The 15,792-nt window shown below is 43.4% G+C and overlaps 1 protein-coding gene across 9 annotated transcripts in view; it reads left to right on the forward strand.

Moving 5' to 3' along the window:
* Nucleotides 1-15,792, forward strand: part of LOC130163679 (SH3 and multiple ankyrin repeat domains protein 2-like) — a 193,884-nt gene that overhangs the window by 20,666 nt on the left and 157,426 nt on the right. For 7 of the 9 annotated variants that reach the window (XM_056368132.1, XM_056368543.1, XM_056368626.1 and 4 more), the window contains one exon: nucleotides 377-447. The exons of 1 other annotated variant lie outside the window; for it this stretch is intronic. In XM_056368132.1, the coding sequence (XP_056224107.1) occupies nucleotides 436-447 (12 nt within the window). In that variant the 5' untranslated portion in view covers nucleotides 377-435. Of the gene's footprint in view, nucleotides 1-376; nucleotides 448-7,452; nucleotides 7,554-15,792 lie in introns of all 9 variants that reach the window. One more of the 9 variants, XM_056368218.1, reaches the window with a different exon arrangement.

A 15,792-nucleotide genomic window follows, 5' to 3' on the forward strand; every position in this document is an offset into this window, starting at 1 on the left:
AGATATTTATGTGGAAAACAAACATGTCTGTGAATATTTTACTGATTCGTTCACTATCAATACATTTGCAGCTTTCCAGAGACATAAATGATCAACATTTCCTCTTTACGTTGATATAAAACAGGATCCGGTCGCACTTTCATTTCCTACAAAACATTATTTGCTGCTGCAGTTTGGTCGTTGTACATGAACGTAATTTCTCATGGTGGTAGAAGTCGATGTACTTCTCACTGTGGATATGAAATATTAAAGCTGATGTTTGACTGTAGAAATATGCAGAAGGCTCCAATGATTTAATTTACAGTAGACATCTCTGTTTCCTCCCTCCCTCCTTCTCTTCTCCCCTCCCCTCCCCTCCCCTCCCCTCCCCTCTCAGGGAGCCTGGGTACAACTGTGGGACCTCCTCCTGGAGAGAGCTTTCCTCCTCTGGATGTTATGGCTGAAATGGTACGTAGGCTCAGTCAAAGGCTAAAAATACAGTGGGAATGAATAAGAGAGATGAGTCTTTCTCATGTGTCACCTGGAGTCGGCTCAGGGTGATCGACTTTGACTGTTTTTCATTAATTGTGAATTAAATAAATGTAGCTCTGGTGTAAACACTGAAATCTGTGCACAAAGCTCGGTCTTTAAAGAAATGGTTTGCATCGTCAATTAATCCTGAAGCTGGCTCATGTTTGATTTCACGTCCAATGAGCTGGAGTTCTGCGTTGTAAACAGGTCAAACAGTAGATACGTCTCCATTAACCTGCTTAATGTGCAGTTTGAAATAGCAAACTAAAAAACTAGTAATGGAAACTCCAATCTTGCAGAACAGGAAGCCAGTTCCAACCGAGACGCAGATGCCGGAAATCTGTCGTCACGTTTCATCAGAGCGATATCGCGAGAGGAGAAACCCCAGTTTTATTCCCATGACATCACTCAGTGGAAACACAGAACATTCACAACTTATTGTCGAGTTTTTTTATTTTGAGAAAAACTGCGATGGAAACGTGGCCGGTGACGAGCGAGGGTCGTACAGATCCTCCGGACTCTGAGGTGAAGCTGCCGCTCTGGACTTTAGGATTTCTGCCGTGACAGAAAAGAACCAGCAGCTTCTCTGAGGTGAATGATAGAAATGTGTTTATACACAATGAGAATTCACCGAGTGGTTACAGCAGTGGTTATATAATGTGGTCAGAGCACCAACTCGCCAACCTTGTGATTGTCTCTGTGTGTGTGTGTGTGTGTGTGCGTGTGTGTGTGTGTGTGTGTGTGTGTTTATTCTCTCTGCTCATCTTGCAGCCATCTGTGTCATTTATCTCATTCAGTCTCATTGATTGTTCCACGTCGCTCCGCCTGGACGTTTCCCTCCTCGTCTTCTTCTTCTTCGTCTTCTTCTTCTTCTTCTTCTTCTCTCTGAGCGGCCGCCAGCTCCCACCTCATCTCTCCTCTGCATGTTGTTTTATTGTATGTTTCTTTTTCTTTTTGCACTTATCTCAAAACGCTGCCATGGGATGTGCAATAAGAGAGATTACCTATTGTAGCTGTTTCATTGTGAGTGTGATGAGTTGTTTTTCTTTTTTTAATTGGACTCATTTAGTCTGGACCCAGATGGCTGCTAATACAAGGGAAACCAGCCTGGAAAGTCTGCGAGGCAGATGACAATATGACCGCTTAGAGATAAAAAGTGGGACATGGAAAACACACCAAAGGTCTGAGTGTGTGTGTGTGTGTGTGTTTTTTTCACTTAGACAGTGCGCTCGCAGCCAAATGAGCAAATTTGGCAAAGAAAAGAGACGGAGCGGAGAATAAATGATGGGGAGCTGCAGAGAGAAAGTGAAGATGCTGGTTCTGAGTCACGGTGCTCTGGGCCTGAAGGACCGCCGCCTTCCAAAACTGCAGTTGCTGCAGTTCCTGATTAGGTGGCGAGAATGAAAAAGCAGGACGGGAGGAGATAACCTTGAACGAAGGCGATAACCTTTTTAAAGAAAGTTAAAACTCTCAGTGACATCAGACTCCTTACAGCTGGAGCTTCGGCTGCAGCGACGTGCTGTAGTGTAAATCATGATAACGAGCCGCCGGGAGGGAAAACGCTGAGGTCAGCCAACGACTTGTAAATCTGAGTCACCAGCGTTATCAACAACAGTGTCAACAAACTGTTGGCAGAGTGGCTGCCTTTGTTTTCTCCTCCAAGTGTATCTGACTGACTGCTGAGGTTTGTTCCTCGTGTTTCTTGTCGCCATGTTCCCTGATCTCAGTCATTACTGTTGGAGAGCGTGGTGTTTTAATAACGACCACTAGAGTCTGGCTCCAACAGTGAGTCAGTCCCCATAGACTCCCATGTTAAAATGTCCAACTTTACAGCAGAAATAAACATGTTTACAGCCTGGTACAAAAACTGTTTTGGTCTCTGGAGCTAATTTCCTCCTTCATGACACCTGTTTATATAACTCACCTGTTTATATAACTCACCTGTTTACATTTTATTAAGGGCTAAAGTTATGGAGGATTGAGGGCGTGGCCTCTTTGAGTGACATGTGGGTGAGCTTATGCTTGCACCTAAGTCTAGGCTCCTCACAAGCCCCTCCTTTTTGACCATTTTTGGATAAGCTAGGAGTTAGGGGGCGGAGTCAGACACTGCCAAGATGGTGACGGTGGAGCAGCTTACTCTGAGCTTCAAAACCCCCCCCTCCCACTTTGAACTATATTCTCTGTGGAAACGAGCAGGTCAGATAATGTTCTGCTTTTGTGAGTCCGTGGACAAAACGCACCTCAGAGTCGTCGTGTCGTCACAGTTGAGTCGCAGCCGCAGAGTTCGGCTCAACTCTTCTGTCATCTCCATGGAGACCCACGCGAGCCGGCGTTGATAGAAACCAGCGTGTCCCGCCGAAGCGCGACACTGCCCTGTTTCTGAAAAATGTTGAAGCATGACGAAGATGTTTTGCTGCTACGATCCTGCAGTCTGTCGAACACTGACTTCCACAAACAGCAGCACCGGCTGTGATGCTACTGCGAGAGCTTTTCTCTCTCTTGTAAGTTTGTGGGTTCAGCCCACACAGTCGTGAACTTCTGGTTTCAGGTTTTTCAAGCTGATCGATAAAACGCCTGAAGAAAAACAGTCGGTAGTTTACCTGCTGCTTCTCGTCAGCTCATTCTGCTGTCTTCTCGTTTCCAGAGGTCAGATTTAATTAACATGTTACAGTGGAGGTGAATCATAACGAGACTTTTGGGTTCAAGGATCAGAAACTGTTGGTTCCTACACACAGTTGAATATTATCTTTCCGTATGTACTGTACCTCAGAGTGCTGCTGTAGGAGCAGCGTACAGTACACACCACCACACTGACCCACTTTTACCACATATAGGGTATATTAATAATTCATACTCTATATGTTCCTGCCTGTGTGTGTGTGTGTGTGTGTGTGTGTGTGTGTGTGTGTGTGGGTGTGTGTGTGTGTGTGTGTGTGTGTTGGTTTTATTCAGAGTAAAGATCAATGAGCAGATTCACTGAGGAAACATCCTGCTGGTCGGCCGGTGGTTCTGTGAGGTTCTAGAGATCACTACGCAGGGCGGTTATCGGAATTTACCGTTAATTTAAGTCGTGGTTGATTTGGCGACACCTGTGGTCACCGGCGGTAACAGCAACAGTAACAATGAGTCGTAACCATAGACCAGTAGTCGGCAACTGGACGGCCAAAACTGGCTCAGCAGCAATAATATCTGGCCTGATTATTTTGAGAATATAATTTTTTTTTAAATAAAAAAAAAATGGCTCTCCATCCGAACAGCAACAGTTACCTGCAGAACCACTTCCTCTTTAGTGATTTTGCGATTTTCAAGACTTCCGTACATGTCGGTTTGTGGCACCCACCTGTCAACATGTTTATTTCTGCTGCAAAGTTGGACATTTTAACATGGGAGTCTATGGGGATTGACTCACTGATGGAGCCAGACTCTAGTGGTCATTGGAGGAACTGCAGGTTTTGGTTCTTCAGTTTTCTGCCCCGGAGGTTGATGCTTGGTTGGAACAGCACGGACGTCTGTAGGAAATGACTGAGAGCTGCAAACATTGCATCATGTTGTTTGTGTTCTTGAAGCTTTAGTGTCGTCCCTCACTTGTAAGACGCTTTGGATAAAAGCGTCTTTCAGATGAGTCGAAGTAAATGTTGTTTGATAACGAAGAAGGTTTTCCACTCAACAGCTGGCACTGAGAGGAGCTGGGCACCTTGTTAATGTGCTGCCTCTCACAAACTGCACTAAGACGCTCTCTTCCAAAAATTATAAATGATCGACTGACAACCTAAATGTGTTTTTTTTTTTTTTTTTTTACCTTGGTGTCGGATGCGTTTCATTTCCTGTGGCTGCTCGGAGAGAAAACCGTCCTCGCTGTTTGCCTTTTAACGTGCAGCAGCAGCAGCAGCAGCAGCAGCAGGACATGTTTGGTCTGCATTAGCAGTAACTTAGCGCAGCTGTGATCCGACTGTAGGAAAAGCTCTCAGCCAACACTCAGGCTTTCGTCAACGAGGTAAATGCACAAACACCATCGAGTGTGTGCCTGCATCATTTACTGTAAATCCGCTGAGTGTGTGTGCAGTAATTTAAATCCCACTCAGGAAAGATGGGAAAGAAAAACAGAATATGAAGAAGTAATTTCAGAATAGATAAACATTGACTGGGTCAAGAATTGAGCTTTCTGTAATAAAAATAATAATGTTATATTGTGGCAAATTAAATTCTGCTATATATAAAAAAATATAAACTATAAAATGTTGTAAATTAGATTTTTATTCTGACTCTGACATGAGCAGTTATTACAGGACATCCAATAACTAATAATCTATAATTAAATGGAATTTTGAGATTCAAGATTGAGATTGATTTTCTTTTTTAATTTACATGTAAAACAATTGCAGAGAAATCACAAATTAAAAAATGAGATAATTTGAGTTTAGTCTCTAAGTGTCAGGGAAGTCGTAGCTTAAGCGTAACCCTGACACATGGATGTGACGTGGATCCCACAGCCACATGATGGAGGATCAGACCCTGCAGCAGCTGAAAGTGGCCACATAATGAGCAGGAGGTCCTTAAAGAAGCCAATTAGCCCTAATAAGCTACTGTTTCTGGCAACCTGGGGGACAGGCTGGAGAATGCTTATACTGTATACAGCACACACACACACACACACACACACACACACACACACACACATCATGTCTCCCCTCCATGTTCACTCCTGGCTCCTTCTCATTTGTATAGCACACACACACACACACACACACACAACACACACACACACACACACACACACACACACACACACACACTCTTGTCCTCCCCAGATTTCTGCTTCTGGGAGACGGTTATTTGGTCCCTGGTGTCTGTGGTGACAGTTATTGATCAGAGGACGATGGCTGCTCCAGTTTGATCGCTCAGTCAGGAGGATTCATTACTCCACTGCTGCTCTTATTCAAGCTAATGTGAAGAGGAGGAGGAGGGAAGAGGAAGCTCACTCCTAAACAGATGCTCCACAATCACAGCTTTTCTTTTGATTTGAGAGGAAACCTGTAACCTGACTACGACCACTGCAGGTTCAGATCTGCACAATAACAAGCAATGCTGCAAGTCTCAACACCCCAAGGACACGGAGGTCATCCACACTGAGCCAGTTACATTGCAAAATGCAGCTTTGGCCTTTTGGTCCAAAAATTTATTTTTTATTTTTAGAAAACAAAAAAATTGTGGATTAATCTGAAAACAGGAAGCTTTTGGAAAACGATAATGTTTCCCTGCCCAGATACCACAGGGTAGTAACAAGCTTCAGGTGATGAGTTTGTGGAGGAGGAGATTTAACCCTTTTCCTCAGATTGTTGGTGTGTGGTTCATGAGGGTGCACATGCAGGTCTTTGTGAAAATCATTTAAAAACACTGGGATCGATGTTCCTTTCACACTTAAAATAGCATTTTCTGATTTAGCTGGCTTAATGTGCACATAGTCTAAGATACAAACACATGAACCAAACCAGTTTTCATCAACTGTTTCTTTATTGATAAAAAACACAAATGGCATAAGAAGAATTTTATAGTTATATTGACAACAGGAAAATAAAGAATATTAAAGCTCAATATTTTCCTCTTCTCCAGAAGAAGAAATATTTGTGGTTTTAAGAACCAAAAACCATCTCAGTGTAGTTTTACATCTCCTCTCTCAGGCTTCTCTCTGGAGCTCTAGTAACAACAGGTCTGTGAGCCAATCAGAAGAGAGGAGGCTCTGAGCCTCTCTTCTGATTGGCTGACTGTATCTGCCACACATGCATCCTGTCACTGCTTTTAGAGCCACTGACATTTACAAGCTAACAAACAACATAAACAAATAAAAGATGCTAACTATGCTATCCGTTCTGAAAAAATGCTAACCACGGTAACTCAGGTCAGTCAGCCAATCAGAAGAGAGGAGGCTCTGAGCCTCTCTTCTGATTGGCTGACTGTTTTCTGAGTGATCCAATAAAAATATAGCAGATTTCAGGTAAAAACACTCAGAGAAACCAAATCCTGCAAGGTTTGGATGGTGGGTCCAGGTGGGCGGGGCTTGGTGACTGCTTTGTTGTGACATCACAAAGTTCCAGAAGTCCTGACGGCTGGTTTTAAGGCTCAGTTTCTGAATACAGGCTGTGTGCATTTCTCTGTGGACTGAGGCTTTGATACTTTCACAGTATTAATATAGAAGCTAGACCTGATCTATAATCAATCAACACATGGACAGAGACCTTTACACTGGACGGGACCTTTTAATGATCTTGTCCTTTAATCAGAGTTCAAGGAAAAGTCAATTTTATAAATTCTGAATGAACAAAACGAATGATTTGCGACAGGAAGGATTGGGAAATAAAATAGGCCGGTATAAAAAAACAGAGGAAAGCATAAGAAACTACACAGAGTGCAGTATTAATGTCATCAGTAAAACAACAGCCACCACTCTGCTGCTCTGAGTTTCTTCCTTTCAAATAGAAATACTGTTTAATTCTCTATTGACTCATTCTTCTTCTTCTTCTTCTGCATATTTCTCATTAAAAGCAGGAAAGTGAAGGATGTTTCACTTCCGCTGACAGCAGCTTAAAACATGATGAACAGAATAAAAAAAAACAGCAAAGTAGAACTGAGTGCAGCCACTTGTTTAACTAACTGAGTGTTTCTGTAAATATAAAGGTCTGGTTCTCTGCAGTCGAGGTAGATAAACACCAGAATTCACTGTATTTATTAATTCAGATTAAATCGCTGTGCTCCATATGTCACTGCTTACACTTGCTCTGACTGTCAGATAAGCAGAGTTTAATTACTGTTTGGTTTTGGCCTTAATCATATTAATTCCTCGACGTTGTGAGCTGCATGTAAATGTGGCTTTTGTTGCATAAAAACGTTTGATTTGAAGCTTGAAAACGATGGAGATTCAGATGTTTGTGTTCTGATGTTCAACAGTGTGACTGATGCTGAGTGTGGCAGGATTGTGTTCAGTGTGATGGACCGATTGTGGGACTCTCTTCCTCCTCGAGCGTTTCAATCAGGGCGGCAAAGAAAAGGTAATTTGACGTTCTGCACACACACCTGAATCTGGAAATCAGGAAGTTTGGATCAGTTTGAATCTAGTCGTTTCTTTCAATCTGATTTTCCTCATTTTTGTAAATTCCTAAATGTTATCAGTTATTCCTCTGCGGTTGTGATCTCATCGGCAGCACATCCACGTTCTTCTTCTCCCGCTGTTTTCTGCCTCGTTCCAGAATCTAATTGGGGCTGCCGGTTAATAGATTTGCGGGCGGCAATCGCACATACAAAACAGCCATTGAGATAAGGCCCGATGATTGCTTTCATTTAAGGGGGCTGCCGCCCTCTCTGCCATTTAACTTGCAGAAAAGATTGTGCCTCCTCTGCGATCGAGATGCGCACGGAGCTGAGAGCAGAAGAAAAGCAATTTCACACCAAAAGTACACATGAGCAGGAAGAGGGAACGGGAATTAACAACAGAAGACACAGAGTGTATTAGGTGATGCCCTGCTATTACAACGCACACATTTTTCTCCCCCTGTTTCTTTCAATCCCTGCTCTGAAATTGGTAAGATAAACGGGCAGAATAGACCCACGGCTCGGGTTTCCCAGAAAACCTTCACGGTGGCGGTTGAGGGACGAGGCGTGACATTTGTGTAACGGAGACCAAAGTGTGGGGTTTTTTGTGACCGATGCCATTGTGGAGTGTGATATGAGACGCAGATGTGCTCTGTCTTATCTGCTGGAGATACGGCGGCTCAGAGGAGGTCACACACAAAGGGAGAAAAGGTTTTATCACCTTGACCATTATTGAAGCCTCTTTTTCATTTGTTTGCCCTGCGCTTCAGCATCGTTAGTGGGGGGGGGGGGGGGGGGGCAGGAGCGGGCTTTTGTCTGAGTCTGGAGGTGCCAATAACAGTTACTGTGTGTACGTTATGACCGACCAAGAGCCGGTCACAAAAAGGCTGGAGACGAGCTTCATGGCTGGGGCGGTGGGGGGTTAGTGGCTAAAGAATCTCATTAAGTTGCCATCTCCAGGAAGCAAGGCAGTAAACATCCTGCTGAGACTGTGTCCACAACCTAGACGCTCCGTCCACAATAAGACAAGACTTTACAAAAATGCACCTCAGTACAGAAAAAACCTCCCATTGTTAAAGCTCCTCCAGTGTAAAGGTCTGTGTCCATGTGTAGTGTGATTATAGATCAGCTCTAGCTTCTATATTAATACTGTGAAAGTATCAAAGCCTCAGTCCACAGAGAAATGCACACAGCCTGTATTCAGAAACTGAGCCTTAAAACCAGCCGTCAGGACTTCTGGAACTTTGTGATGTCACAACCAAGCAGTCACCAAGCCCCGCCCACCTGGACCCACCATCCAAACTTTGTAGGATTTGGTTTCTCTGAGTGTTTTTACCTGAAATCTGCTATATTTTTATTGGATCACTCAGAAAACAGTCAGAGCCAATCAGAAGAGAGGCTCAGAGCCTCCTCTCTTCTGATTGGCTGACTGACCTGAGTTACCGTGGTTAGCATTTTTTCAGAACGGATAGCGTAGTTAGCATCTTTTATTTGTTTATGTTGTTTGTTAGCTTGTAAATGTCAGTGGCTCTAAAAGCAGTGACAGGATGCATGTGTGGCAGATACAGTAAAGAAGTCAAGTACAGGAAGATCCATTCTCGGAGTGGAGTTCTCCAAATAGTCGCTGCTCTGTTTGGATTTGTTGTTTGGAAACAAACTGAATTTTACTCTCTGCTCTGTGTCACGTATCAGACTTAAAGTTTCCAATAAGATCCAGAGAGACGGAGGGGGATCATCTGCCAGTAAGGAGGGAGGAAGGAAAGAACAATCATCAACTTTCTCTCCCTCATTACTTCTTCATGGAAACACTGGTTTGCTTTAATCAACTTGTCAGTGTCACTGCTGCTTTAAGTCTCTGTGAGCTCCTGTCCTCCGCTCACATCTCTCTGGGTCTGGATTCTGTACATGTGTGTGTTTCTGTGTCAGAATCCATCTGTCGTTTTTTCCGTCAACGCGCCGCGACCGCAGTCTCTGGAGCGACCAACACACACCTCCACAGACCTCATAAAACCCTGCGCACACGGAAGCATCTGTTGTTGTCTTGACCTCGCTCGCTGCGACTCGTGAACACACACAAACACACACACACACACACACACACACACACACAGAGTCGGAAGGAGTAATGAGAACCCACCAAGCCTTTAGTTAATTAATTGTCATGCATCTGCTTCTCGGGGAAATAAGTGTTCAGTCGCTCGCCGAGCGGCGAGGCCTACCGGGGGAGCGAGCGGGAAGAGAGGAGTGACGGAGCAGATAAAAAGAGGAGTGGAGAAAAGGAGGATGGCCTATTACGCTCCATTTAGACTCTTCTCAATTTGGAGGAACTCCGCTGTGTGTTGGCCTCTTTACTCCGACTCATCCACAGAGACATGAGCAATGTGTAAAGGAGGGAGGGAGGGAGGGAGGGAGGGATGACAGCGTTCATCATGATGAGTCAGAGATGCAAGGAGGGGAAGTCAGCGAGGCGGAGGCCCATTTGGGTGGAGTCATGTCAGCATGCTTAATAAGAGTAATATGATTAGAGGCACAATGAAAGCATAAAGGAGATGGAAGAGTGCGGCAAAGCTGAGACTTCAAGAAATCTGATTCTGTGCTTCACTCAGGAGCTGCTGAGGTCATGCACAGGAAGTGGCGCTGTAAGAAAGGGTTCGCAGGGATCAGCTCCCACCTGTTGTCTCATCACGTCCGCACGGCGACGTTTTCATTTTAAACTTGCATTTTCAAACGAAAACATTCTCCGTCCAGACGAACATTTTAGCTCCGTATCCGTGACGTTTCCAAAGGTGTAAACGATGACGTAGACATCGTCCAGACAACAAGACAACCCCAGAGTTTTCAAAATAAAACGGGTCCAGCAGATTTTCTGAAAGAATAAAATACATCGCTCAATATATGGGTTGTAAAATAAAATCGTAGCCGTGTGGACGTGAAGACTTGACTGAGTCTCCTCTGCTACGTGGTTTCACTTTGGTGTCTTGAACGCATCTTATTTCCAGTTAAAACAGGTCAGAGAGTCAAAGCTGCACTCATCAATATTTTTACATCAGCAGTCGGGCGAAAATCCATCCTCAGATTCAAATCAATCTTCATTTGAATAATCCGATATTGATTAATTAAAATCCACAGATTGATCTTTTTCAGTCTCTACGCAGTAACACCTAACGAGATCCGATCATGTGACGGGAGAGACAAAAACATGGCTGACGTGGCTCCACTGAAAAGCCATATGTGCAAAAAGAAGCTGATGAGAAGCAGAAAGCCGTGTGTGTCCGTTCACACTGTAACCGTTAGCAACGCATATTTTTAACCTACCTATTATCTCCAGAGACGTGTGACTAAACTGTTGGTCATGTTAGATGAAAAGTACATTACTGTAACTGCTTTCATTCTCATTGTAAACGTGGACATTTTTAATGATGCTCCATCTTCAGTTCTCTGAGAATGTGACAGAAATATCTCGATCTGATTCAAATCAAATCAAATCAGGAACTTGTGAATCAGAACTGAATCGAGAAATTAGCACAGCCTCACTCTTCGCCGCTCTGCACTGGCACCGGACGTTCATGGTTCACTGCAGGTTTGTCCAACAGGAACGTAGAAATTCCAGATACAACAAATATGACATAATAATAATAATAATAATAATGATGAAGAGTTTTCTATCTGCACAGTGCAATGAATATATCAACACTTACTTCGTCATTCACCCAAAATGTGCCTGTTGAAATGAATATTTGATTCCCTGCATGAGGGAGCAAAAAGCAAATAAACAGATGTCATTTCAAATGTTCTGCAGATGTAAATTTTCCGCTGGACTTCCCTTCAAAATGATTGAGTATTTATGAGCCTCAGATGCTTTTCACTCTCTCCTCCTCGGTGGTAGACTTCATGTATTATAGAGCAGCTTTTAAAAGTGAATAAACACGGTGCTCGTAGTTTAAATATCTGTGGAAATATATTATTTCATGAAGCTCAGACCGGATTATAGCTGGAGCCCGCAGAGGGACAGATTTCGGGGGCCGGGAGGAGGTGGTGGGAGGGTAGAGTGGCAGACGGAGTGTGTTCGGCCCAGAGACCCTTTCTCCCTCTCAGCCAAATCCCTCTCTGCGCCTGTGGAGTCGTGTGGATCGCTCACAGCCGGGTTTTGTCTCGTGTTGAAATATTACCAGGCCTTGACATTTGGCAAAAGGGAGAACGAGCTCAACTGGTGCATTTATTTAAACCGTCAAGACTGTGTTTGAATCTAATGTGATATCCTCTAAGGGTGGGGAGGAGGGTCTGTGGGTATGAGGCCATGTGATATGATATGAATATGTTGGAGCAAGAGTCTGCTTCATTTTGAAGATAATACTGTGTCATGAACGTCTTCTGCTCTGAAGTGAAGGGAGCGACTCGGAGCGGGAACACCTCCTCATCAGAGACCACTTCAGAACCCGGTCTGAGAGCGACCCACCCATTAATCTGAGGTGAACCTGGTTAAGACACAGAGAGGCTTCAGAGAGACGCTAACAGTGACTGGAGCAGTGACCATCAGAGAGCCGGGGGGGGGGGGGGTAATGAGGCTGATGAGCTGCAGCGAACGCCGATCTGCTCGCTGCTCGTCTGACAGCACACAAATAGGATCCACCGCTCGGTTAACACGACCCGGCTGAGGCTGCCACTCACTGCACTGTGTGTGTGTGTGTGTGTGTGTGTGTGTGTGTGTGTGTGTGTGTGTGTGTGTGTGTGTGTGTGTGTGTGTGTGTCTGGAAAACACTACACCACATACGTATGGACACGTTGATGGCTTCAGGCCCATTTTGTGAGCGTGCACTGGGTCCAAAGGCGCCGTATCTGCAGCCCCCGTTTGTCACAGCTCATGTGTCACAAACGGAGCAGGAGAAGCTTCCATATGCTGCTCATGTCTGTTCAGACTGAAAACCATCGACCCCCCCCCCCCCCTCCCCCCCAACCTCTTCACTCCTCATCATCCCAGCCTACACACAAGTCTGAGATTCACCGGCGTAGAACTAAAATTACTCATCTTCCAGACGATTGATGGATAAATATTCAGCATCAGTTCTGATAATTTAGCGATTGATTTACTTTTCCAATCACCTGCGAGATTGTAAAGTGAATATCGTTCGGGTTTCACTCACCATTTTCACTATGTTCCTTTTATAGACAAGATTTAATAATCTGTGTTTGTACGTCTGTGATTAAAGTTATAATCTGTAACTTTCCCTCATTCAAACGTCTAAAAACAGCTCGACCTGTGTTCTACGTGTTGTTGAGTTGTGTTCTTACATCATCTCAAATGTTTCCATCAATTCTCTAACCAGAGAAATCTGGGATTTTTTTTTTTTTTTTAATCATGGTAACGTTTCATAGGTTGCTAGTTGATGACATCATATCCTCTATGATCATGTGCCAGTGTTGTTTGTCTGACAGAAGCTCGACTTTTATCCACTTTTAATCCACATTTTTAAGATTCACATTTTACACCTCGGCGGTTTTCAACTCTGTTTGAACCAGATGAAGGATTTTAGTCGTCGGACGTCTGGATCTGAATTTATCAGAGAAACAAGCTGAGGACATGTTGGACAGCTCAGCTCTCAGCCGCTCCGAACTATGTTGGTGAATTTTATTCAGTGTTTCTACTGGTTTTAATCCCCTGGTCTGTTTGTTATGGAGAGGACGACACCTCTGTGGAGAATTCAGCTGCTGGTAAAAACCTGGTTCATAAGTTATTAAAGAAACAATCAGAACAAAGGTTTAGCATCAATCTCAGCTCCAACTCCTCCCTGAGTCTCTGTCTCTTCTTATTGTTTCTGATTGAGAGACGACTAGAGGCAGAAGTTACAGACTGTGCGTTTAAATAGAGTAGAAAAGGTAGTAGAATACAATCGACATTTACATTAACAAATTGACTGACTGCTTTTGATGGTACAAAACAGTTTGTGTGCAGGACTGTTCCTCTGCTGTGTTGCTCTCCCTCTTCTGGCTACACCGCGTCTTCGATCATGATGTTAAAGAAAAAACTTTAATGGTTTGGTGAAAATGTTCTCCTCCTCTTTATTAGCAGTAACTGACAAAACTGACAAACTCCATGTTTTCTTCTTCTTCTGTGTTTTATTTGAAGTGTTGATCCATAAGAAGATATAAAAACCATCTCAGTGTAGTTTTACATCTCCTCTCTCCGGCTTCTCTCTGGAGCTCTAGTAACAACAGGTCTGTGAGCCAATCAGAAGAGAGGAGGCTCTGAGCCTCTCTGTGTGCATTTCTCTGTGGACTGAGGCTTTGATACTTTCACAGTATTAATATAGAAACTAGACCTGATCTATAATCACACTACACATGGACACAGACCTTTACACTGGAGGAGCTTTAAGATGAGAGAAGCCACAAATCAGAGAAACATTATCACATGGTGTCGGATCTATGGATGTATATGATCATTGCTGAACTTTTTACACCTTCTGTGGGAGCAGGAAATGTGGACTGATGTCAGATTGTAACTAGATTATTCTTTTGATCATTGGCACATTTGGATATAAGAGTATTTTTCGTCTGAATGTTTTTGAATGATTCTGTCTGTTTTGAAGCCACTGGACTCTCCATTGTTGTACTGGGGTGTCCCTGCGTTTAGATTGAGGCACGTGCAGCGAGGGTGCTGCAGAGCCTCGATGGGAAGGATGAAGGAGTGTGAAGCACGTGACCTTGACACGGGAGACCGCCACTCGATTACTTTTCCTGATGCAAGTCAATTTAACTGTAACTGCAATCACACAGCCATTCTCTAACCATAACCAAGTAGTTTTTAACCCATGACATGATCTAAAAGTGACCTTAACTTCACAGTATCCCTGGCAGAACAACAATCATGTGAATAATTTTAGTTACAGCCTTTTGTAACAGTTCTGGCACAGACAACGTATTTTCTTAGAAGGTGAAGGGTTTTGACTCCGGTGCTTTAGCCTCTTCCTGCAGCCTGACAACAAGCCACTGGCGTGTATCAGAGACCTTAAACTGGCCCTAGGTGTGACTGTGAGTGAGTCCGTCTGAATTAGCTCACCGGCGTCTGATGGGATAAACTCCAGCTCCCGTGACCGTGTGTGTGAATCGTTGGGTAAAGAAAATGAATTACAGAAATATATTCTATTGAACGGCATCAAGTATCCTCCGTCTGCGCAGCACAAAAACGCCCCTGTCACATCTGATGTTACGTAAGAGCTTGTTAAAACAAAGGAACATAGTTTTGAACATCTCTACACTCGTTCTGTCGCAGAACGACCTTGGGAAATCCTCACGCGTTCTTCACAGTCCCAGTGTCTCTGCCTCCTCTGCTCGGCTCCACTCGCTCTAATCTTGTCAGCGCTCTGCAGACCCGCTGAATTTTTGAACCTCTCCCAACTTCCAGAAACGTTGACGTTCGAGGAAAAAAATAAAAAATCTCTCCCAGAAGAATCGAAATATCCACAGACTCTTAATCCCATTTAAGATGTGTCCCGGATTAAAAGTTTTGGCAGTTACAATCGAAAAGCAACTAACACAATGAGGTTGGTGACATAACTGCGGACACCAACACATCTAAAGTCATTTTTAGCATTTTTTACCAGCTAAAGATAAAGTCCTTTATGATTAAATTATAATTTTCTGATATTGTTTTTCATCCTAACTTTGGATGCGACCATACACCGTACATATAGAAGCAGACCTAGTTAAAGTGTATGAATTTTTTATGCTCTGTTTCTCTACTTGTTCTGTCAGCAGAGCTTCACAGATCAGATCAACACACACCCAGGCCTCACCTTCTCATACTGAATGAGTGTTTAACTGTGTGTCTGAAAACCTGATGCGTGACTCAGTTTAATATTGTGACTCTGGTTTATCACTTAACATGCTGAATATTTAGTCCAGACACAGTGTACGCAGAATATACACTGGGATTTATAAAATACCTTCATCATCAGTCACTTATTGTAGTTTATAAAGATAAAAACTAAGTAAATAAGTAAAAATTATGAAATGTAAAAGATATCAAAGCAAGGCAAACATCTAAAACGATCACAATGCTCATTAAAACTGTTTTAAAGCTGAAGATATATTTTAGTTATTGTCAGTAAATTGCATGAAAAAGCCAGAACCAACAAAAACGGTTTATTCCCTCTGAAGACATAAATATAAAAAGTAGTTTACATTTTACATTTAAAAAGG

Source organism: Seriola aureovittata, chromosome 1 (genome assembly GCF_021018895.1).
Source record: "Seriola aureovittata isolate HTS-2021-v1 ecotype China chromosome 1, ASM2101889v1, whole genome shotgun sequence".
Classification (NCBI taxonomy): domain Eukaryota; kingdom Metazoa; phylum Chordata; class Actinopteri; order Carangiformes; family Carangidae; genus Seriola; species Seriola aureovittata.